Source organism: Kogia breviceps, chromosome 11 (assembly GCF_026419965.1).
Source record: "Kogia breviceps isolate mKogBre1 chromosome 11, mKogBre1 haplotype 1, whole genome shotgun sequence".
In the NCBI taxonomy this organism is placed as follows: Eukaryota; Metazoa; Chordata; class Mammalia; order Artiodactyla; family Physeteridae; genus Kogia; species Kogia breviceps.
Window position 1 is genome coordinate 6,912,465 of NC_081320.1, and position 23,498 is coordinate 6,935,962.

Here is a 23,498-nt window from a genome sequence, read left to right on the forward strand (position 1 = left end):
CCGAACTGCCTGGCTTCAGTGAAGGTGGGGTTAGTGAAGGAGAAAGCTGGTGATTCATTCGTGCGTCTGTTCATCTACTCATTCAACAAACGGTCACTGAATGTCTCCTGTGAGCCGGGCCTTGTTCTCAGCTAATTCTGAGGGGTGCGGACATTAATAAATTTATCCTAATATCACAGAGCTACTTCCATCACCTGTGACATTGGGCTTACTCTGTTGTGTACGGGCATTTGTGGGAAACATACAAATGAGACAGAAATGTCAAGAGCTGAGGGAAGAGAGGAAAGGAGAGGAGGGAGGGGGAGGTGGCGTTTTAAGAGAACATGAGGCAAACATGTGTGTTGTCAGAACAGACTTAGTGAGTGTCCCCTCTTTGAAACGTTTCTTAAAGAATTGTGATAGTTACCATCATGTGTAAGCAGCCCCATAATATATAATATTCTGAACGTCCTAGGGAATCAAATAAAATAGTTTTATGAGAGATTGCGTGTCTAGTTGAAATGGGGCAACGTGTAAGTGATACAGCAGCCGTGGGAGGACCCCCCCTTGGTTTTCTGACACTGTGTTATATGGACATTTAGAATCAGTCATCTTCAGTGTCACTGGCACAGAATGGATTATAGGAATGTAGAGTTCAAATAATTCATAATTCCCAACATCTTGCTCGAAGTCACGCGTAATTGACGACAGAATTTTCACCCTGGGAAGATGGAGGAACGCCCTCAGGAGTCTGTGTCAAGGTGTGGGCCACAGACTAGCTGGCACTTTGCATATAGTGAGTGTGAACGGAACATTTTTTGAATAAAAATATATTATTTTAAAAACCTAAATTGTCTTTAATATTCAGAACTTATGCAGAACTTAGAATTTTTTTTTTTTTTTGCGGTACCCGGGTCTCTCACTGCTGTGGTCCCTCCCGTTGCGGAGCACAGGCTCCGGACGCGCAGGCGCAGCGGCCACGGCTCACGGGCCCAGCCGCTCCGCGGCATGTGGGATCCTCCCGGACCGGGGCACGAACCCGCGTCCCCTGCGTCGGCAGGCGGAATCCCAACCACTGCACCACCAGGGAAGCCCAGAACTTAGAATTTTGATTCTAACAGTTATTGTTTAGAACAACGTTTAAATTTTCCCAGTCCTACTTTTTCATTGAAGAAAGGTCTTTATCTGTTAAAATGAGTATAAGGATCTGTTTAGGTCACAGATTTTATTTCATTATATATATTCATTTACTAAAATGTTGTGTTTTACATAAATAAGGGGAACCTAACAGGTTTGTAGAGAGGGATAAATATGAGAACATATGCAACTTTCTTTATAAACTCTCCAGCACCAGATAGTTGGCCAATATCGGCATTATTATGATTCTCATTATTATATTCTATAACCGTAAAGAATATTTTAGGATCCAGGATCTGAGTGGATTTTCATTCTGTTTGTTCAAATTGTGGAATATGTATAGGCCACATTTTGATAAGGAAGGAAGAAAAAAATTAAACAACCATTGAGCATCTATTTTTTAATAAATTAATTAATTAATTTATTTTGGGCTGTGTTGGGTCTTCGTTGCTGCGTGAGGGCTTTCTCTAGTTGCGGCGAGCGGGGGCCACTCTTCGTCGCGGTGCGCGGGCCTCTGACTGTCGCGGCCTCTCTTGTTGCGGATCACAGGCTCCAGACCCGCAGGCTCAGTAGTTGTGGCTCACGGGCCCAGCCGCTCCACGGCATGTGGGATCCTCCCGGACCAGGGCTCGAACCCGTGTCCCCTGCATCGGCAGGCGGATTCTCAACCACTGCGCCACCAGGGAAGCCCTGAGCATCTATTTTTAAAGCATTGTTCTCATTGCCAACTCTGGGCTAGGCAGTATTCTAGGTGCTGGAAATACAGAAAGGACACATAGGCCCTCTGCTTGTGGAACTAACCATTTAATGGAGGATTCAGATAATTAGTACAAGAAATGTGATGTGGAGGAGACCATAGGCTTCTATGTAGGAGTTTTGAAGGGCCCCCTGGGTCTGCTGGGGGCGTCAGGGAATGTTTCTGAGAGGGAAACAGCGCTAAGCTGAGACCTCCAGGGTCGGAAGGAGGGGGCCAGGTGGAGAGCAGAGGTGCTGAAGGCACAGAGAATGGAACGCGCCTGGGCTCAGAGACGGGCCCGGGGAGATTGAGGGCTGACAGTGGGGAGAGAACGGGGGCCGGGTGCTGCCGGGCTGTGGATGCCAGAGTTGGATTCTGTCCAAGGGCAGGCTGGGACCACAGTGGTGACACGATCAAATCTCTGTTTCAGAAACCCCACTGGGAGACTCTTTGGGAGGTGGTACTGCCAGGGTCTGGAGAGAGCCCAGGGTGGCCTGGACGGAGGAGCGGGCGGTGGAGGGGAGAGCTGGACCAATCTGAGTGACATTGACCGTGCTGGGGACTGATTGGAGATGAGGGGCAGCGGCATATGGGAAACGATGGAGCCAAGCTGGTTCCCGCCCTTTTGGCCCGAGCAGGGAAGGGGCCAGTGGTGCCGATGCGGGCAAAGAGAATGGAGGCCGAGGCCGGGGCGGCAGGTGGAGGTGCGCTCGGGAGACCGGCTCTGTGTGTCTGTGGGAAGCCTGACTCAGGGAGACCATGTGGATGGTTGGATAGTTGGGTCCGGAGTGGAGAAGAGAGACGTGGGTGCCCCTTGGAGCCTTGCACGCGTCACCAACGTGAAAACGGCACCTGCAGGCAAGGAAGGCACGGCGTCACCCAGGAAGGGGCCAGGCCTAGAGCCTGGAGTGACAGGACGTTTTACAGGAGCGGCGCGGGCAGAGAAACACGCGGGCACACTCGGGATAGCCCGAGAGGCAGGAGGAAGACACGCTCGCAGCCCCACAGCCCGGGGAGAGAGCTCGTGGAGGTGGCGTTGGCTGGGGGGGTGGGGGGCGGCGGTGCTGGGCAGTGAGGAGTGTCCGTGGAGGCCCCGCCAGGACGGGGACCTTGCTGTGAACGCAGATCACATGGGTTTCGGAGAACCAGGCATTGGAGAGAGAGAGCAGCTCTGCAGAAATCTGTGTCTCATAAAGAACAACAGCCCGAGGAGGGCAGGGGGTCAGGGGAGGCTCCTCATTTTCTTTTCTTTCTTTTTTTTTTTTTAGAGCTGAGGGCCTTGAAGGGGTTTATTTGCTGTGGAGAAAAAGCCAGTAGAGACCCAGATGGGGACCAAATAGGGGGCAGTGCATCTGTGGGGAGGTGGAGGGTGGATGGAAGGTGGGGAGTGAACGGGAGGGGCTTCAGAGCCCAGGGGGGTGGGTCCTTGTGGCGAGGAGGAAGGATTCGCCCTGAGAGAGGAGAAGGGGAGGCCTGAGACCCAGGTGAGGTGGGCGGAGGACAGGACGTTGAGGGGGCCTCTTCCCCGGGGGCTTCTGTTTCTCTGTGACCGAGGAAGGCAGCCCTGGGCCTCACACTCCAGTCCTGCTTCCTTGGGGACCACGGAGGCTCCATCCTCGGAGGGGGGTCGGGGAGTCTGCATTCCCTTTCAGTCCTGAGGATTCACTGCTGTCTGATTTTCCTCTTTCCTGCGTGCTTTACCCACCGAGACTTCTGGCTGAGCTGGATAAACTGCCTTGTACCTTTTAAAGAAGCCATTCTCCTCTTCAAAGCAGGGCCTCCTTCCCTCCCAGATGAACGGTTGAGTCCTTTTCGGTAGTTTCTTTCTGTGTTGTCCACATGTAAGAGCCTCGCGGTGGGCCCGTCTGCTCAGACGTGGGACGGTGCTTGAGGCCGTGCCTTTCCCTTTAACGCCCTCGCCATAAGGGGAGCTCTCTTTGCTTTCATCCTAGCCTGGGGCTAGGTTTGTACCTCAGGAGCCCAAGCGGACTCTGACCTGCCTTCGGAGATTCCCCTTCAGCAGGTCAGCGCGTATCTCGGGGGTCATGGTTCTGGGAGGAAACGAGGTCCAGGAGTCGGGCTCAGGAGGAGCTGGAGCCATGTGTTTCATGGCTGGTGTTTGGGGTCGCAGGGCTTTCCTTGTCTAGGAGCCCGACCCATCGGAAACGTCAGGAAGTTATATGAGGGGACTCGGCCACCCTTCTGCCCCCCGCCCCCCCCTCACCCGATGGGCGCCACGCCCATGACCCTGAGGGGCCACGCAGGGGTGCTTTGGGAGAGCATCCTGGTTACAACATAGGCACGTTGGAAAATAGGACCCATCCTGTGTACGGCTTTAAAATCCTAGGAGCTGAGGGCTTCCCTGGTGGCGCAGTGGTTGAGGGCCCGCCTGCCGATGCAGGGGACGCGGGTTCGAGCCCCGGTCCGGGAGGATCCCACGTGCCGCGGAGCGGCTGGGCCCGTGAGCCGTGGCCGCTGAGCCTGTGCGTCCAGAGCTCCGCAACGGGAGAGGCCACAACAGTGAGATGCCCGCAAAAATCCTACGAGCTGAAGGTTAGCAGCTGACGCTGTAAAGTGAAAAAGGAAATTTAACTGAGCATTTAGTGGAGGAAAAGTAATTTATTGGCTCTCATGAAAAGCCCTGGGAGTAGGCGTCCTTCTCACCCTGGACGCCAGTGATGGATGCCGGCTCTGTGCTGCGGGCTGCAAGTGGGCTCTTTGGAAGAGCATAGTATGGACTTTGCAGGTGGGTCTCGCTTGGTTATGTTACTGCTTTTGTGAGGCTCTGCTGTGTCTTTATATTCTACCAAGGAGAAGATGGTAAATCAGGGTAATTGCTTCATCCCAAGGCACTTTCATATTGTAAAGCAAAGAGGTCCTGTTAAGAAACTCAAATTAACTTCGGCTGTTGATACTATATGGAGAACCTCTTTGAAAGCTGCTTGTCATACAGCCTGGCGGTTTATCAGGGAACAATTCCATTAGAACCTGACACTTGTTCTCAAGGCACCAAGACTGAGTGAGGATCCCTCAGGAAAAGCATTTAACCCTTGGCAATGCAAAGCTGTCATTTATCTGTCATCTCTCTAAAAACTCACTGGAGCATGTTTACGAGAGAGATTTGGAGCAGTCATCATTTCCACTGAATTAGAAATAGATTTGGGCTTCAGTAAATAGTCAAGAAACAGTAAAGTGTCCAGGCCCACGCTGCAGAAGTGGCCTGGCTCTGCTAGTTCCATCATAAAATGCACTTACCATGGTATTCCGTAATTCTCAAGGAGCTCCCTGAACAGAATTCAGAGACTGGAGTATTAGTTAATTGCTAGTCCTGACTCATTTGAATCGCTTATCCCAGTTCTATTTTATAGGCTTTAGAAGAATTGTTAAGATTCACGTATATCCACCAAGGAGGCTTAGCAGACCTTGGAAGAATGAACCGAGATTGTCACGATCTGAAAATTAACACCCTTCTGCCTGGCATTTACAAACAAAGATGGGGGTACCATTTGTCAAAGCCCGTCAGTGAGCGGGTTCCCCAGGGAGCCAGGCCAGCAGAGTCGAAGAATTCAGTCTCTGGTGCCAGACTGCCTGGCTTCAGACCCAGGCATTGTCTCTCACTGGCTGTGGGCGTTGGATAAGTTAGTTAACCTCAGAGCCTCTCGTTTCTTCGTGGGTGGACGGGGAAAATGTCTCTTGGGGTTTTAAATACTATTAAATGAAGTAATGCACGTGAAGTCCTTTGTACAGTGGCCGCATATGGTAATAAAGGGAAATTGGTATTAGCAAAATTTAATATGGGCCTGATGGGTCTGAGAGGATGGTATAGATCATCCAAAACGGCTAGTTTTCATTGGAACATTTACTGGCTAAATTCTTCTGTGGGCGTCTGTTACTTTATGACTCCCTTCAATTTCCTAGTTTCACAAAAGCTGTGGTACAGGAGAAGTGATTATGGCACAAACCAGCCTCAATTCTGTTCCCATTCTTGTAGAACAGATCGGCAGCCCTAAGGCAGAGATCTGTAAATGCTCTGAGTTCCAAGACTGAATTAAGATTGCGACAGCCTTTGTGGTCAGAGACAAACAAGTCACGTTGGGCTGACCTTTTCAAGATGTCCATGGTGGACTTCAATCAAGGGGGTGATGCTTCCAAAGCCTGTTGGGGGAGAACCGAGGGAACAGGCGTGGGAACTGGAATTCAGTGTGGTGTAAGCGAGCAGGGTCCTAGTAATGTTCTCTAGGATTTAAGGGTTCGTCGTATGCGCTGTTGGCCAGTCCTCACTCCCCAGCGGGTCTTTGACCACCAGCCTCACCACCCCCACTGTCACCATGACCACAGTCACCACCGATCACCGTCACCACCATCTTCACCAGCCCCGTAGCTGCAACGGCTCAGGGCCTTGATGGACCCCAGTGGGGAGCATCCTTGCCTCCTCACCAGTCTCTGTCTCCAGCCCCGTCTTCTCAGCCTGACTTGGCCTCTGTCACCCGCTCACCCCCCGACCACCTTTCTGTCCTCCAGTCCCCTGGCTCTGACTGCAGACCAAGGAAGGAATTTGCAAGTAAACTTCAACAGCCTTGCTTTTCCCCCTGATTTAAGGAAGGATTACTGATCTTTTAGTATTTGCTTTATAAATAACAAGAGACTTTAATTAGTTTGACCCCTTAAATTTAAAGCAGCTGTTATCATTTGGGAGCGCTTGATTACGTTCCCTTAATCATACACAGTTACTGATGGTGCTGCTCTGGAGAGCAGGAGTGTGTCTGTGGAACGTTCTTCCCCTCTTCGTTTGGTGCCTCTTCTCCTTCCCGTTGGCCCTGTGACCTCAGCCCCCACCCCGGGGTGGGGCGACCGAGCCCGGCATCCCAGGACTGAAAAGACTGTCTCCTCTGTGGTCCAGCTGATCGAGGCCAGCCCTGATGCAAACTGCAAGGAAAGGGCGAGGGAGTCTCCTTTCATTCTCCCCCCCGCCCCCCCCACCCCGCGTCCCTCCTTCACTTATTGACTCCCAACCGAGCCTGCTTTCAGGAAGGGGTCAGGTAAACTTACTTAGGGCGAGGTAGTTTAGCAGTGGAGCAAACCAAAGAGATGAAACTGTGAATGTGGAATTCCAAGGGGCTAAAGAAGTAAGATGGTGCGGTGAGGGCAAAGGTCACCTCCTCACATACTCTCAAAGGCCACTTAATAGTAATTTATGTATCTTGTACTTCTGAGTCCTCCCCTCTTCCGTCTCCTCCACCTGCCCCTTTCTCAAGACCCAGCTCAAAGCAGCTCTCTTGCAGAGCGCAGTCCTGCCTCCCTCTGCATGTGCTGGAGCACAGGATGTTAACATTCTCTGCTTAGAAGGGCCCCTTCCTCTCCTCCCCCTGGTCCCCTAGACTGTTAGCTTCTCAGCAGCAGGGTAGGCTGGTTGCAGTACTAGTGATCTTCTCAGTATCTGACCCAAGGGCATTCCGGAGGCATTCAGAAATGCTTTTGGACTAAAGTGAATTGTAGTTCTGCTATTTGAGGAGGACAGTATTTTTTAAACATGGAGAACTTTATGATAACTTTATCCAAAAGACAGGTAAAAATGTTCTCATTCTCTTTGTTTTTTTCATTGGTGTATAGTTGTTTTACAATGTTGTGTTAGTTTTTCTGCTGTACGATGAAGCGAATCAGCTATATGTGTATACATATATGCCCTCCCTCTTGGACCTCCCGCCCATCCCCGCATCCCCCCCATCTAGGTCACCACAGAGCACCGAGCTGAGCTCCCTGCGCTGTACAGCAGGTTCCCACTAGCTGGCTGTTTTACACAGGGTAGTGTATTCATGTCAATCCTAATCTCCCAATTTATCCCACCCTCCCCGTCCCACGTTGTGTCCACACGTCCATTCTCTACATCCACGTCTCTATTGCTGCCCTGTAAATAGGCTCATCTCATTCTCTTCTCCTTGAACTCACTCGTTTCCTAGATCCCAACCCTGGAGATACACCAGTAGGTAGAATAATGGGGTTGTTTTGTTTGTTTGTTTGATTGGGTTTGTTTTTTTAAGGATGAAACACTTTGATGATTCTAGTCAAGGGGTGCAATGAACCATATATACCCTTGGCTGAAAGCCTTTGTCATGGGAGATGCAGTTTGTTTGAAGCGAGTGGTCAGATTTGAACAGGCTGCACGTGGATCAATCAGTGCAGGAAGGAGGAGGGCAGATTCTCTCTCTGGCCAGTGTGTCTCCTGGGTCAGATCTGGGGCTCAGTTGCAGAGGCCGCTGTGCCAACTCCAGCGCCTTCCCTCCAGGAGGGCAGCTTGGGCACAGATTGGAGTTGGCTGATGCCTGGGTCGGATCCAGTGTAGGTGATGACACTGTCAGCCCTAGCAGGCTTACTCTAGAATCTTTAATTTCTTTATTCATTCACTCACCCGTCCTCCATTCCTCTATTCTGTAGTACGTGGATATCCTTGGTGCTGTGGAAAGAGACCAATTCTTTTTTTTTTTTTGCGGTACACGGGCCTCTCACTGCCGTGGCCTCTCCCTTTGCGGAGCACAGGCTCCAGACGCGCAGGCTCAGCGGCCACGGCTCACGGGCCCAGCTGTTCCGCGGCACATGGGATCTTCCCGGACCGGGGCACGAACCCGCGTCCCCTGCATCGGCAGGCGGACTCTCAACCACTGTGCCACCAGGGAAGCCCAAGAGACCAAATTTTGTTTTTCGTTGTTTTGGGAGTATAAAAATAACAGCCCAGCCTTTGTTCTAGAATTCTTCTTTTACTTCTGTCTGAAGGAGAGAGGACTTCCCTTTGTTTCACTCACCCTGCTTAGCTTTGCTGTGGCTCACGTTCACAGCTGATGAACCCTAGGCTTGTAGACACCAGGGTTTAGGAAGTGTGGCCACTTCTTGGCTCTTAGGTAGGTCATGTCTCCTGGATAGACCTGAAGAAAATACTTTGGACATTGCTGTTCCTTCCACATGATGTCTTCTCCACGACATTGTTTTGATGATCAAACTCTTATCCTAAGTTCCTCGATCTTTAAAAAAGTTAACCTAGGAGTATCTACCAGCTTTGTCTTTCTTCAAGGGACATTGTAAGGATAACGAAGAGACATATATGTGAAATGTTTTGAGCTCAGCGGAAGGGAGAAGGCTTGAGGCTCAAAGGTATTCCTGTTATTTAGTTCCATGCTGTTATCATGTGATTTTGGAAATGATGATAATATCATATTTGGATATCTTTTCCTCCTTAACCAGCATAATGGGCTTTGGCCACTGACCTACAAAATACGTCACACGTCACCAACATAAAAACGGCACCTGCAGGCAAGGAAGGCACGGCGTCACCCAGGAAGGGGCCAGGCCTAGAGCCTGGAGTGACAGGACATTTTACAGGAGCGGCGCGGGCAGAGAAACACGCGGGCACACTCGGGATAGCCCGAGAGGCAGGAGGAAGACAAGCTCACAGCCATACCACCCTGGGAGAAGCTCGTGGAGGTGGTGTTGACCGGGGTGGGGCGGTGCTGGGCAGTGAGGAGTGTCCGTGGAGGCCCCGCCAGGACGGGGACCTTGCTGTGAACGCAGATCACATGGGTTTCGGAGAACCAGGCATTGGAGAGAGAGAGCAGCTCTGCAGAAATCTGTGTCTCATAAAGAACAACAGCTCGAGGAGGGCAGGGGGTCAGGGAAGGCTCCTCATTTTCTTTTCTTTCTTTTTTTTTTATTTTATTTTTTAGTTTTTATGACTTTTATTAAATCCTTACAAAACAGAATACAAAATACCGGCATTGACGGTGTAAAGGAAAACTTCTGAGCTGTATCAGTTCACCTGGTGCTGTGGAGTTAAAGTGCTTGGATGTTTTTCTCCCACTTTAAAAAAATTTGAGGTTTTTTTTTTTTGGTCTTTTTTTACACATCTTAACTAACGTTGAAGCACTGCTGTGCCCCCTTCCCCCAGCGCCAGACTCGTTCACAGTAACGGTTCCGGCCAGTCCTTTCGGGACGCACTGTCATTGTCACGGGGGGAGGAAGTGGCCGTCCCACCTTTGAGAGAAAAAAAAAAAAAAAAGCTTCTCACAGCTCAGCTTTCCCCAGTAAAATGGCCGTGGCGCCTGCAGCGGGCGAGAGTCCATTTGTTTCTTTTTTACAAAAAGGCAGAATCCCCAGTTTCAAAATGTGGAATCACATTTTCTGGGAACGTTGTACATCTGCAATAAATAATATAGTCTCGTAGCAGTTGGCTGCCTCTGATGCAAAATAAGTAAATACATTTGGTGACATCCATTTGAAGAGTGTGATTCTTGTAATTGTCACAGAAAGAAGGAAGCACCTCACAGACGATAGAGATTTTGCCGCCTGCTAGTAACAAAGGAACATAACTCATAACACGAGGCTCTTACTGAGTTTAATGGATGTATTAGCATGCCAGGAATTGGAATTGTCTGCTACACCCATCCCCAGGGAAGCTGACCTGACTTGCAGCACGTCCGGGAGAAGGTTCCTTTGCTTGCAGAGCAAATGGCCTGGCCCTCATATTGCTGGGATGGCAGAAGAGGGCAGAGGGCTGAGTTTTAATGGTGACACATCAAGAGAGAGAGGCGTGCTCCGGGATTGGGGCAACCTGCCCAGACCTCACTTGCGATCGGTGGAATGGGGGACTCACTGTCGGGAAGGTACCATCTTTACGAGTCAGAAGAGGTGAAAGTTCAGACGCTTAGGGAGAGATGAGGGCTGGCAAATCCAGGCTTTCTCTTCCAGTGACATGTGCTTTATGCAGATGACATTTTAGCTTCCTGGGCCTGACGTGACCGGAGGGGGTTGTGGCTCTAGTTCAGGATAAGGAGTGGGCGGGTTCCTGTTAGGAGGCGCTGAATGCTCGGTGGAAGGGGCAGAGCTGAGAAACCCGAGGAAAGGCGGTCAAGAAGTCTTGCCTCTTGTACAGGGTTTCCTTTGCCCTCCTCTGGAGAAGGGGGGACGGGTCGTCACCTTTGGTCGTTCTGGTTTCAGCTGATGGTGTGGAGGGCACGGCGTGGCACAGGCGGCGTGGCACAGGCGGTCCTGTGAAAGGTGGCCAGTGCGTTTCTGTCAGTAGCTCCTGCGGAGGTGGCCCCGAGGGTGTTCAATCCTCCTCATATCAGAGGCCGTAGGCTGGGTGTGCCAGCGGGACCCCATTAGAGAACTTTACCCAGCGGTGGTCCGCATCTGGGAGCGCTTTGGGTTACCTTCCAGCTTAAAGGGGTTGGGAAGTGAGGCAGGTTTACTTAAGGAGTGCTTCCCCCCTTACCTCCATCTTCTCCGTATTTGGAAGTGATCCTTGACCTTGGGAATGCGGTGAGTCAGATACTGGCCTCATTGATTTGGGCTTGTGTCCTAGTGCCTCTGTCTTCAACATCCAAGTCTCGTTGCAAAATCGGCACGGTTTCGAAATGTATCTTCATTACTACGCTCTGCATTGTTCCTGACCTTTTCTTCCCTTGTCCTGTGCCCTTTGGACCCTGATGTCTTGTGCCCTTTCTCCCTGGCCCTTGGGAAGAAGCTGACAAACTCGTGCACACCAAGGTGCTGAGGGCTGAGCCGGTGTAAAGTGTTTTCCCTTCTTGTGGTGTCCACGTTTCTTACAGGGGTGAAGACATCTTAAACCAGAGGAGTGACTCTCTAGTTGTGGAATTTCAGTCGTCAGCCAGCAGATGCAGGAGGTATTATATTGGGTATGGGGGCTTCTCAGAAGCCTGGAAATCACCCTCAGTGACCGCCTGCTCCATGTCCCATCAGGCCGCTCCGTGCATCCCACCCGTCTTGTGTGTCTGGTCGGCTCGCCCTGGCTGAGGACAGCGGAGCGCATGTCTGTGGAGAGTCTCTGTGCATGCGGGTGCATACGGCTGGTGCCTCACGAACCGCTGTCCCTGGCGGAGAGGAGGAGTACCATGCATGCGCTGCAAGCTTGTTTTTCTGATTGCAAATGCTGGGTTTGGTCCGGAAATTAGCCAGTTCCTAGAGAACCTGCAGTGCCTCTCTTGGCTGCAACCCACTACATGCCCATCCGCAGCATGAGTTGTGTGTCCTCAGAACAGTCTCCATCTGAAATCCGTGGAATGTTCACGAAAGCTGGGCTTTCACACTGCAGAAGCATATTGCCCCGCGAGCAGGGCAGGGCCGTCGTGCCCTCTCCTTGGAATCTGAAGCCTGGTTCCGTGATTGAGTGTCAGTCCCTTCTCGTGCCTCCCTTACGCCAGTGAGTGTCACCGCGGCCACCCCCGGGGAGGCTCCAGTGACTGTGGGGTTAGAGCCGTGAGCCTCGCCGCTGGGGGGCTGGGGCTGCAGCCTCCCTTTCCGTGAAGGTCACTGCCTGGACTTCCAAATCGAGTAACTGTGGGTAACGTAGTAAGGCTGAATTAAAATGCTAATAGGCTACATGTTCTGGGTATTTTAACCTTCCCTGATCTGAAATTTAAATGAGATGCCTTAGGTGCTCTCAAAGTCTTGCCAGAAGCATATTCAGCATCACCCCTTAGACGGTGAATTTAAAATACACCCGGGCCACATGGGCAGAGCTAGGAAGATAAGCGATATTTATTTTATGATCATTTTATTTGCGTCCTCTACAGCAACGTGACACAAGTATGCTCTTTTACTCGAGACAGCAATTTAGCTGAAACATAACAAAACAAAAACCCCAAACCTCACTATTTTTTAAGTTTCTTTGAACCTGCAGATTCTCTCCTTATCAACAACACTGAACAGCAGTACATTGGATTCGGGGCCCCTGAAGCTGTGCCAAAGCCCTTTTGTAGATTTCCTTCGCATTTAAACCTTGTGACAACACCATGAAGACTTTGGGCTGCAGAGAGACTGCACGGCGGTGTCGTCGTCATATCACTGGTTATGGCAGGACCACAGTCAGGACGTGGCTGTCCTGGCCTCCAGCTCCAGCCTCTGTCCACTAGATCAAGCTTGAGCTCTAAGCAAAGCGATGACAAGGTCGCTTAAACTAAACGCGCCTGCTTGAAATGCACACGGTGCCCATTTGGAGGACACGGCAGTTCCTTACAAGGCGTAGTGTTAGTTCCGTTGTCTACGCTGGGGCCAGATTTCTCTGTCTACTGAGCTGAAAAGACAAATCTATTTCCTTCTGTCACTTAACTCACTTCCTTATTATCAGTTGAATTAGCCTTTTTGTTTTTTCCTTACTAGGAGGAAGGAACACTGTTTTTTCCTGAAGTCCTTCTAGTTATCTGGTTTCTGGTCACTCTGTCATTATGTCTTGGAAGGATGGATATTAATTTTCTTGCACAAAGAGGCTGAGTTCCTTGATGACATACCATGTTTCCATTTCCGTCCTCTCTCTTGTTGCCTACACCCCTTCCTCTTAGCACGTTTTTCATAGAGAGGAAGAGTGATGGTGTGAAATATATCAGAAGGAAGGATGGATTCAGTAGGAGTTTGACAACTTCACTGATTAGCAGAGATCAGAAGAAGGTTCATAACCGTGAAAACCACTGCAGCATATGGAGTTTTAACAGCTCTTTTGGGACCTAATTAATGAAAGAATCACTACAGAAATACAGCCATGCAAAAAAAAAAAAAGAGAGAAAGAAAAGAGCAGGAGCGTTTCCATATAACACTCTGGGGCCGTGTGTCATAAGAGGAGATACGCTCATAATTTCTATTTACACATCTCTGTAATTACCTTCTGCTCGAAGATTATTTTCAGTCTTCTCCTGTCAAAGTTGCTTAGATGTTTCCTCTTTCACACCTCAGGCAGAGAGGTCTAGTACTGGTTGCAGCTTGTCCTAAGGATTTTCTTTCCTCCCGAAGAATGGGATTCTCAGACACCCAAGTCATACTGCTTGATTAGACTGGCTTTCATCGGATCCATGTTCCCCTTAACCATTGCCATTTGCCCGTGAATCAGACCTCTGCATCCAGGTGAATGTTGTATTGAGCATTACCTTTAATTTTCTCGTGTGTGGTGGTTCTCTTTTCTTTCTCCCTGATGCAGTGTCTATGAACCAGATAGAAACGTGTTACGGAGGAAAGAACGAGAAAGAAGAAATCAGGAAACTCAGCAGGATGATGGCACGTTTAATTCAAGTTACTCCCTCTTTAGTGAACCCTACAAGGTAGATGGTTTTCACTTGTTCATCTCCACCCCTCATCCCTCCCTCTAACCCCGACGGCAGTCTTGACTACGGGAACTGGCCAACCAAACTTCAGACAGCTCAGCCCCTAAGGATGGGGTCTTCCCCCACACATTTTGGTGCCTCTTTCACATGTCTTTACTGGCTAGTCCCTCAATGAAATATAACTTTTGTTTAAGATGGAGATCTGCGTGCCATGACTTTTATCAGTAATTGACTTCATCTCTGCATCAGGTTGCAAAGTCAATGCCATTTGTTGTGTTTTCTAAGCTATTAGGAAACAACCACTAAAAAGAGGTTGGGTTATGTATCTGTCACCCGCAGATCATGCTAGGAGCGGGGTACTTGATAGGGCCCATAAGAAAGGAAATGTTGGATCGTTTCTCATTTATACCAAAGGCCAGAAATATATAACTTCGCTTGCAAAAGGAAGTTAGCTCCCCAGGTTTCATTCCTATTTCAGGCTGCTTGGAACTGGGGATGGTTCAGGCTGAGGGCTTCCTGCAGACTGACCCCCACACTCGTTGTAAAAGCTTCTCTCTGATTTCTTTTGCCCGTCCCTCTGGGTTTCTAACAAGAATAGTTCTATATTTAGAAATTGGAAGCAAAATAACTTGAGCCAAATATGAGCCTGCAGTGGGATGAAAAAAGAAAAAGGAAAAGGAACTCTAGTCCGGGAAAGACTTAATCCAGACCAGGTTGTGAAGTTGCAGTCGTAAATTTCCTCATATCCTTGGCTGTGGCACAGTACCGAGGAGGGACGCTTCATTCGTGCCTTCTGAGGCCATTAGCTGCGGTCCAGTCCTAGTGAGAGATACAGAGTGTTGACAGACGTCTTCAGAGACGCTGACCGTTTTGATGGAATCTCTGAGCCCTCCTTCTGAATGTGGCAACCCCGGCTCTTCTAGCCATAAAGGCACCTCTCCATCATTTCCCCGTGTTTCCATTGTGTGTAACGGGAGCATGGATGTTATGTTTCTTCTTTTTCCAGACGAACAAGGGGGACGAGCTCTCCAACCGGCTCCAGAACACTTTAGGCAATTACGATGAAATGAAAGACTTTTTGACGGATAGATCGAATCAGAGTCACCTCGTTGGCGTTCCCAAACCTGGGGTTCCTCAGGCTCCTGTGAACAAGATTGACGAGCATTTTGTGGCAGAGTCAAGAGCCCAGACCCAGCCTGCATCTGTCTGTAGCACCACGTCCTCCGCCCCGGCGGTGGTCCCTGGGCAGCAGAGTAAGAGGGGCGCCGTGGGCTGGCAGAAGGCCGGGCACCCACCGTCCGACGGCCAACAGAGAGCAAGTAAGCACGGACACAGGACGCTTGATGTGAACAGATCTGCTCACCCAGAGAACCATAATAAAACCCCCAACCCCTGTGTCTCGAGCCCCTCATCCTCATCTTCCTCTTCTTCTTCTTCTTCTTCTTCCAAATCAGCACCACAGGGCTCTCTCAGGACCTTGCTTGGAGATGGTGTTGGCAGACAGCAGCCGCGGACCAAACAGATGTGCAGCATCGAGGTGGGTCTTCAGACCCAGGACAGGCCGCCTGCTATGGGAGCCAAGCACAGCGGCAGCGGCCACTGTGTCCAGAACTTTCCTCCATCCCTGGCTTCGAAACCTAGCCTCGTCCAGCAGAAACCGACCGCCTACGTGCGGCCGATGGATGGCCAAGACCAGGCTCCCGATGAGTCTCCGAAGCTGAAGTTGTCCGCAGAGGCCGGCGTGCACTGTGCGCCGTACAGGGGAGCCTCAGCCCCCAAGCCGGAGTCCGCCAGGGCCAAGGCCAAGCTTTCCAAGTTCGGCGTCCCCAAGCAAGGAGAGGTGAGTCTTTGCTCAACACCACTTACACGCATCCGAGTAGTTTCAGGGGACGACCTGACCAGTTGTAAATGTCACTCCCGTGCGTCTTCCTTTCAGTGTGTGACTGATGTCACGTGGGATTTGTAGCCATCAGTGTGGAAGGATGTACACATCCATAATGATTTCTTAAAATCGCAAATGGATTATAATCAGAATATTTTTAAGTACCAACAAATGCTGTGTTGTGGTGTGTCTGTGTTAGTTCAGGAAGGAAGGCCTCCGTCAGTACAGTTCAAGGGATGTGTGTGTGTGTGTGTGTGTGTGCGCGCGCGCGCGCTCAAGCCAATGTTGTCAGAGATTTTATACACTGGAGTAAAAGTATGTCAAAGCTTTTAGTATGTAAAGAGGTTAACATTTGTGTAAAGAAGTTCAGAAATTCAACGTTTTTGTCAGTTTTGACATGTTCCAGGACAAACATTACAAGGTAGACTTCATCCTGAGTTTTGAAAGTAATTGTTAAATGATTCAGTATTGAATATGGTGATTATTCAAGTGTTTCAGGTGTCCCATCCATATTAAGATATTTGAGATCCAGGTTGGTTGTTGCTAATCAAGTGAGAATTCTCCTTGTCCTATAAAAAATGATCTTAGGTTATATGAAGAGAGTGAAATACTTTAGTTCAGAATCTTCTGGTTTACATTTTGAGTTTATTCTAAAGTGTTTTTTCACTGCATTACAAAATACATAGGATGGATGTATGGACTGTTAGACTTCAGAACAAGTAAATCACAATCACAGAGGTAGCAAAGAGGCTGCGGTCTCTTGAACGGTACACCTGGATGGAAAATGAGATTTGGTTTGAGAAAAGCACATCTCGTACTCTATTCCAAATTGATGACAGTTGTCCAGAGCATGTGAAGAAAAAATATGACTGCACGTTTGGTTTGGTTTTGTTTTGCCGTAATGTGGTATACCAACTAAAATACAACGTGAGCTCCAGAACATTGTACTTAGGAACTGTTCATTTTTTTTTTTTTTTGGATATATTCTTTCCTAAAGATGGGATAACGGTGTGGCCAGAATACTCTTTGTATCTTAATTTGATCTAGTAACCAAACGAAACAAATGATTTGACGTTTCTCATTGCCTGTCCGACATGGCTGAGCTTTACCCATTTCTGAGCTCTCATCTCAGAAAGCGCCCGGCACCCATTGGGAGATCAATATATTCCCCTTAGAGAAGACACATTTATTACTCTGAGATGTTTACACAGGTTCTCATGAGGAAATTAAGTGACATGTATACCAGTAACTTCTTTTGATTATTCGTTTATGATGGATCCCAAAAAGTGTTAATTAGGAATTAATGGAAGCCAAACGTAAGTTCTGCAAGCGTTTATGTTTTTAAAAGTTTGTAGGAAACACACGTAGTTACCCTCTTGCGGGACTGAATTTGTCAGACTCTTTGATTTTTGTTTTCCTCATCAAATAGCCTGTACCAGCCAATAAAGCGTGACTCATTTTTGAACACAGGTGACGGTAACCACCAGGATTCCCTTTATAATTTGAATCCCCAGTGATTCCTCGTTAAAATGATTTTTATGTACCAAAGAAACTCCGAGTTTATTAGATAACAGTTTATTTACTTTGGAACCAGATGAGTTGACAAAGCTCTGGTGGAAGGCCTGTTTTTTGACAACCACAGGGCAGCCTTATGTGGATGACTCTACAGTTTCATTAAGCTTTTGGGTGTGTCCTTGATCACGTGGACACCTCCAGGATGCCCTTTCAGGGCCCCCGATGGGGAATGACACCCTGCACAGGTGTCGGGTAATCACAGAAAGAGGGAAATGCCTGAGATAGGGGGTCAGGCAGGGAGAAATTAGAGCTTTTATACAGGAAGTGTTTCATTTCCCTCCATGACTTTGAACTCTCCTAACATTCTATCAATATGAGGTGTATTTCAAAGAGGCCAATCAGGCATGGATAGAAAAGAAGCGCTGTTTGTGGAACAGAGTTATAGTCAGTGGGGTGGTGGTGGTGGTTTGTGGGTTTTTTTCTGGTGGGGGAGGGTATACAGTCCTTATTTTAGCCAAAAGCTTTGCATCTTATGGACACTATGGTAATTTGAATCTTGTGTATCTTGTGTGTTCAAACATTCCACAATTATAATAACAATATGACTCTTTCTTGGTGGGCAACAGGGTGCTACCTGGAAGTTTGAAAGTTACGCTTCCTGGCCTTCAGACTCAAAGGGTTGGTTGGTTGGTTGGTTGGTTGGTTGGTTTCTTTACAGTACCCAAGGGATTAAGAAATAACATTTTGCAGATGTATCATTCAGTATTTATAGGACGTTTCTATAAAGCCACAATCATAATAGAAATGGAAGAATTTTGTCAACTAATTGGATTTGAGGGAATATTTGCTTTTATTTTTTGGAGGGTTTAAAACAGCGTGGCAAACTGTTTACAAAAATGTTAATTTAATTGCCTGTATATTTTAAAAACAGATACCACCTCTATGAAAATGTCCTCTCATTAGTACTGACATTGATTTCCACTGAGAGAGGGAATGTATGTTTTAGGAAAATTGACAGAGGAGATGACCTGAAGGGAACTTACATTACTTGACTATACTTTTGCAGCATGTTAGCTGGAGAGCAAGACGTAAGACAGTGTGAAGAATTTGGGGGCTAAAAGGAAGCATTGGGTAAAAATGACATGAAGACAAGGGAAGTGAAAATATAGCTGTATGACACTGGATAGGGATGTTCCTCATAAGAAAATCAAATCAATGGCTAGATGTAATGTGGTGTGAGAAATTAAAAAAAAAAAAATTTAAGATGTGATCTCTGCCTCCAAGAAATTTACATGAATTGAGTAAATTAGACTCCAGCACTTCACTTTTAGTTTGCAATTTCTCTCACAGTCCAGACAAAATTTAAAACTGGGTTTCTAGGCCTAAGAAAATTCCCTCACCTTTCATAGTCTTATAGTAGAGAGAGATTCTATGCTATTTTCTTAAATTGAGAATTTGTGAATCTCTCTTGTCTGATTTTGCACTTGGTAAATCCTTCATTCTTTCGGACACGTGTACTCTGTCAGCTGCTGTGGCAAATCATTTGTTATCATTCTTTCATCTTCAATAATAGGTAATTAGTGTAGAGAAATTCAGTGCAATTTGATGTGGAAGTGAAGGCCCTCAAGGGAATTCCTTAACTGATACACCTGCCTCTTGGCTGGCTTTCCCCAGCTCAGTTTTGTGTTAATGAAAAACATAATTTTGTTTTTGTAGCTGAGTCTTTCATTCCTGACATCACCCCTCATTAAGTGAGCCTTCTCTGGCCTGCCACTTGGAAGGGTGACTCCTGTTAGGTAGGAGACAGGGGCCTTAAGGAATGGCTGAAGCAGGCATTCTAGAACATTCCAGGGCAGGGCACACTGAATCTTATTTCCAGTTGAAGTGATTATTTTTTGTCTCACACACACACACAATTAATATTTTGTCCTTAATGTGTAGCATATAATTCACTGTTAACCTAGAGGGGCAGATATAGGTTGTGGGACCCAACATTTATACCGTCCTGGGGGTCCTGTTTAGGAAATAAAGAATACGGAAATATTTTACACTTGAAATATTTCTTTTAACATGTGTAAATTTATTTATTTTTGGCTGTGTTGGGTCTTCGTTGCTGCGCACAGGCTTTCTCTAGTTCGTTGCATTGCACGGGCTTCTCATTGCAGTGGCTTCTCTTGTTGAGGAGCACGGGCTCTAGGCGCATGGGCTTCAGTAGTTGTGGCACGTGGGCTCAGTAGTTGCGGCTCACAGGCTCTAGAGCGCGGCCTCAGTAGTTGTGGCTCGCGGGCTCTAGAGCACTGGCTCAGTAGTTGTGGCGCACGGGCTTAGTTGCTCCGCGGCATGTGGGATCTCTCTGGACTAGGGCTCGAACCCGTGTCCCCTGCATTGGCAGGCGGATTCTTAACCACCGCGCCACCAGGGAAGTCCCCGAACTTGAAATATTTACAAAAACACATATAAACACATGTTTAGGGCCCCTCTTGGGCCCTTGGAGGAACCTTGGCTCCAGAGCCCCTGAAGCTTATGCATCGTCAGTTTCACAGTGCTTGTCTTTGGCTCATGGACCAGTATGACATTGTTATTTGAAATAGGATAAGAAATTATCTAAAATGATCATTTTAGATTGGAAAAGAGTGCTTTATATGAGTCTCGAACTCATTAGAAATAAAAAAAAACGTATTTATATGCTAGGCGCTATAGGCAAGGCAGAAATGGGGTAATGCTATCAAAAAAGTCTAATGATGCAGTGCCGTGGAGGTAAAATATGGGTCTCAGCCTATGAAATCAGTTCGTTTGGCACACTACAGCTTCGAAATGTTTCCGTAGTTTTTGGTACTCTTACGTTCGGTCATTGGGGCTCTAAAAGGTAAAGCACTCAATCACTTAGAAGCAACTTCGTTGCTATGATCTTTTATTGAAAATGATGAAGAGAGCATATTAAAATTTGTCCTGTGGTGAGAAGGTGCAGGTGTCTTTTTCCGTCCCGCTTTCCCCACTGGCTCCTTTAGATTCACATTATAACGCTGACTCTTCCAGCCTTCAGGTGGGAAACTGCTCCCAGCAGTGGAGACATTGTGGGCAGGACCCAGATGGAGGTGGTTGGTAAGCCCCACTTTATTTTCCCCACGTATTTTCTCAGTTCTCATAAAGCTTCCTGTCCCAGAAAGCATCTAGATGGATGACAGGGCTGTTTTCCCTTAAACTGCAACCTTGTGGGTGTTATTCCAGACCTGGGGCTAATGGAGAGCTTGAGGCTTGTGAGTTTGGAGCCACTTGAAAAGATGATGTGTGGTCCAGCATCTCCCCCGCCCTAGAGAAAGGGTCACTGCACAGTCCAGTGAGGAAAGCCCCTTCTTTTGAGTTTCATCCTTTCTTGGTCAGAAGGCACATGCAGGCTGGCGTGGAGCTCCGTGGAATGGCCAGGGCTCTGGACGCCTGCAAAGACTGGGTTCCCATCCTGGTTCTGTCATTTGTTAGCTGTGTGGCCGGGAGCCAGGGGTTGAACTTCGCCTCCGTTTCCTTCCTTGTGAAGTGGAGAGAATGATAATATCTGCTTGACAGAGTTACCGGAGGGCGGAGTAGATGAGATAAAGTACGTAATGTGCTCAGCACAGTGATATCATGGTAAGCATTCAAAACATACTGGCTACATTATTCTTATTTGAAATGCCCCTGAAACAACAAAAGCAAACAAGATATACAAATGAGGGTATTATTAGCAGTGGTTTTGCGTGTGTGTGTGTGTGTGTGTGTGTGTGTGTGTGTGTGAGAGAGAGAGAGAGAGTTGGAGAGACAGAGGCCCCATGACAAGAGGTGGGAGGAGAAAGAAAAATAAAATTCTGCAAGTCCTTTTGTGTTTATTTTGTTAAAAGTAACTGCAGTCCTGAAGACTGAGATTATCCTGGATTAATACAGCAAAGCCTGAGTGACATGACTCTCCCCTATTTAACAGTTAGCCCCCTCCTGAGATTTTATTGCCGGGTCTGGGATGGAATTTCTCATTCTGTGTATTCGGCTTTCCTGAGCTATTATTATCTGCCGTGGACCACGTCATGCTTGAGCTTTATTTCCAGTTAAATGAAATAGAAAATCAACAAGACTGGGGCTGAGAAGAAAACATTAACATTTTCAGATAGCAAGTATTTAGAATGACTCATTGAAATAGATCTCATTGAAGGCACAGAGTATTAAATAGCATGTTTAATTGGGCTGAGCGGTAGCATCGCTTACCCCCGGGAGGAAGCTGCGTTAGTGATACCTCTGTAGGAAACGGGGTGTCCTGCTCCTTACACGCTCCATCCAGGGCTGCACCAGGGGACCGGCGGCCTGCTGGCCACCCCTGGACATGGCAGTTTTCTGTTTTGACCCAAGGTCAGCCTTCAGGACCAGCAGACACTTTTCACCAATTGGTTGGCTTAGTACAGCAGAAATGACTTGTCTCACAGTTCTGGAGGCTAGAAGCCCAAAATCAAGGTGTCAGCAGACTTGGTTTCCTTTGAGGGTCATGAGGAAGGATCTCGTCCAGGCCTCTTTCCTTGGCTTGTAGATGGTAATCTTCTCCTTGTGTTTTCAGGGTGTGAAACCTCTACCCGGGTCTGTCCCATTTTCCCCTTTTGGTAAGGTCATCAGTTATATCGGATTAGAGCCCACACTAAGGACCTCATTTTTAACTCAGTTACCTTTGTAAAGACCCCATTTCCCTTCAGAATTTAAAATTGGGGGGATCACAGTTCAATGCAACCGGTGCCCATTGATGGCATTTTTATGACAGTTTGATAACTTAATAATGTACAGTGCTTAGAACAGTGGCGGGCACATAGTAAACACTCAAAACATCCACACTAATGGCAACAACTATAATTATTATTATACTTACTTATAGTAGCTCTGGCTGCCTCACATTTCCCTTCTGACATGCTTAGCCCTGGATGGTCTGAGAGCTCAGAATCCGGGAATTGAGGTGAGGTGGATGGAGTTCCCTGGAACCGGAGTGCCTTGTGAGGGCAAAGATTTCTGTTTTGTTTTGACTGCTTTGCTTACGGGAGCATCCCTGACTGTGCCTGGCGCATCGTTTGTGCTTAGTTAGGTATTTGTTGAATCAGTCGATTAATTTAAGGAGGTCACTCCCTTCCACTGACCTCCTCTTCGCTGGGGCCTCAGTCATGTCTGCCCAGCCTTTTATGGGGAGAGAGGAGGCCAACACTTGCAACAAGTAATTTATAGCCGCTGTTCCAAAGGGAAACGGGAACCATACTTAACTGATGTATGTAAACACAGCCCAAGTGAAATAAACCACAGAGCTATATACGCTGGCCTCGGAAACAAAAGCTGAAGCAGGCTGGGCCTCTTTCTCCCTGTTCTCCTTTGTTTGCTTTCCGCGAGCGGAAGCCCTGGCCTGGGGGGCCGCACGTGTGGGGGCCGTGTATGCGGTGCTTCTGGTTTCCGGCCACGTGGTGCGAGCTGTGGTGAAAAGACGTGGGAATGAGCAGAGGCCAATGGGGGCTGTGGGAAAGAGCCCGCATCTTCAGACTTTCTGCCACGTGAATCCCGTTTTCATGGACTTGAAAGAGCCCAGACTACGTGGGCTTCTTGGGGGCCCCCTTGATTCCAGTGGGCGCCGATTCCCAGAATGTCCCCCTGGCCCTTTTCCTCTCCGTGTCATATTCTGTGCTTTGCTGATCCTGTTTCTGTCACGATCGCTCTTCCAGTTGCTCGTGGCAAGGCACTGGTTCATAATTTACACAGATGTAATACACACAGTTTTCCAGAGCTCTGTTTATCTGTCGTCTTCCAGACACATCCTTTGGAAATATTGCCGGTAACGTAACATTCAGGTCCACGTAGCCCTTGGTCAGTGTGGTAAACGGTTGACCTGTTTACATGTGTGACAGAAGGTTAAACAGTGGAAAAAAAAAAAGTGTACACATTCAGCTGTTTACCAGCCCCTCCGCCCCCCTTCCCTTTGATTCTCGGATGTCTTGAAAATCTCACAGAGCATTGGTGACGGAAGGTCCCCCCCAAATCCCTGTGGCATGTCTGGTTCCTCTCTGTTTCAGCCCTATACAGGCTCATCCTGTCTGTGTCCAAACTCCACAGCCAAGAGGCAGCTCCCAGCCTCCTGGGGGGGGCTTTCCCGTGTTTGGATGCTCTC

The 23,498-nt window shown here is 48.2% G+C and overlaps 1 protein-coding gene across 7 annotated transcripts in view; it reads left to right on the forward strand.

Moving 5' to 3' along the window:
- Positions 1-23,498, forward strand: part of AFF3 (ALF transcription elongation factor 3) — a 565,510-nt gene that overhangs the window by 76,338 nt on the left and 465,674 nt on the right. For 4 of the 7 annotated variants that reach the window (XM_067007120.1, XM_067007122.1, XM_067007124.1 and 1 more), the window contains exons 2-5: positions 11,449-11,535; positions 13,827-13,947; positions 14,957-15,269; positions 15,405-15,790. In XM_067007120.1, the coding sequence (XP_066863221.1) occupies positions 11,449-11,535; positions 13,827-13,947; positions 14,957-15,269; positions 15,405-15,790 (907 nt within the window). The remainder of the gene's footprint in view (positions 1-11,448; positions 11,536-13,826; positions 13,948-14,956; positions 15,270-15,404; positions 15,791-23,498) is intronic. The other 3 variants (XM_067007123.1, XM_067007126.1, XM_067007127.1) reach the window with 2 other exon arrangements.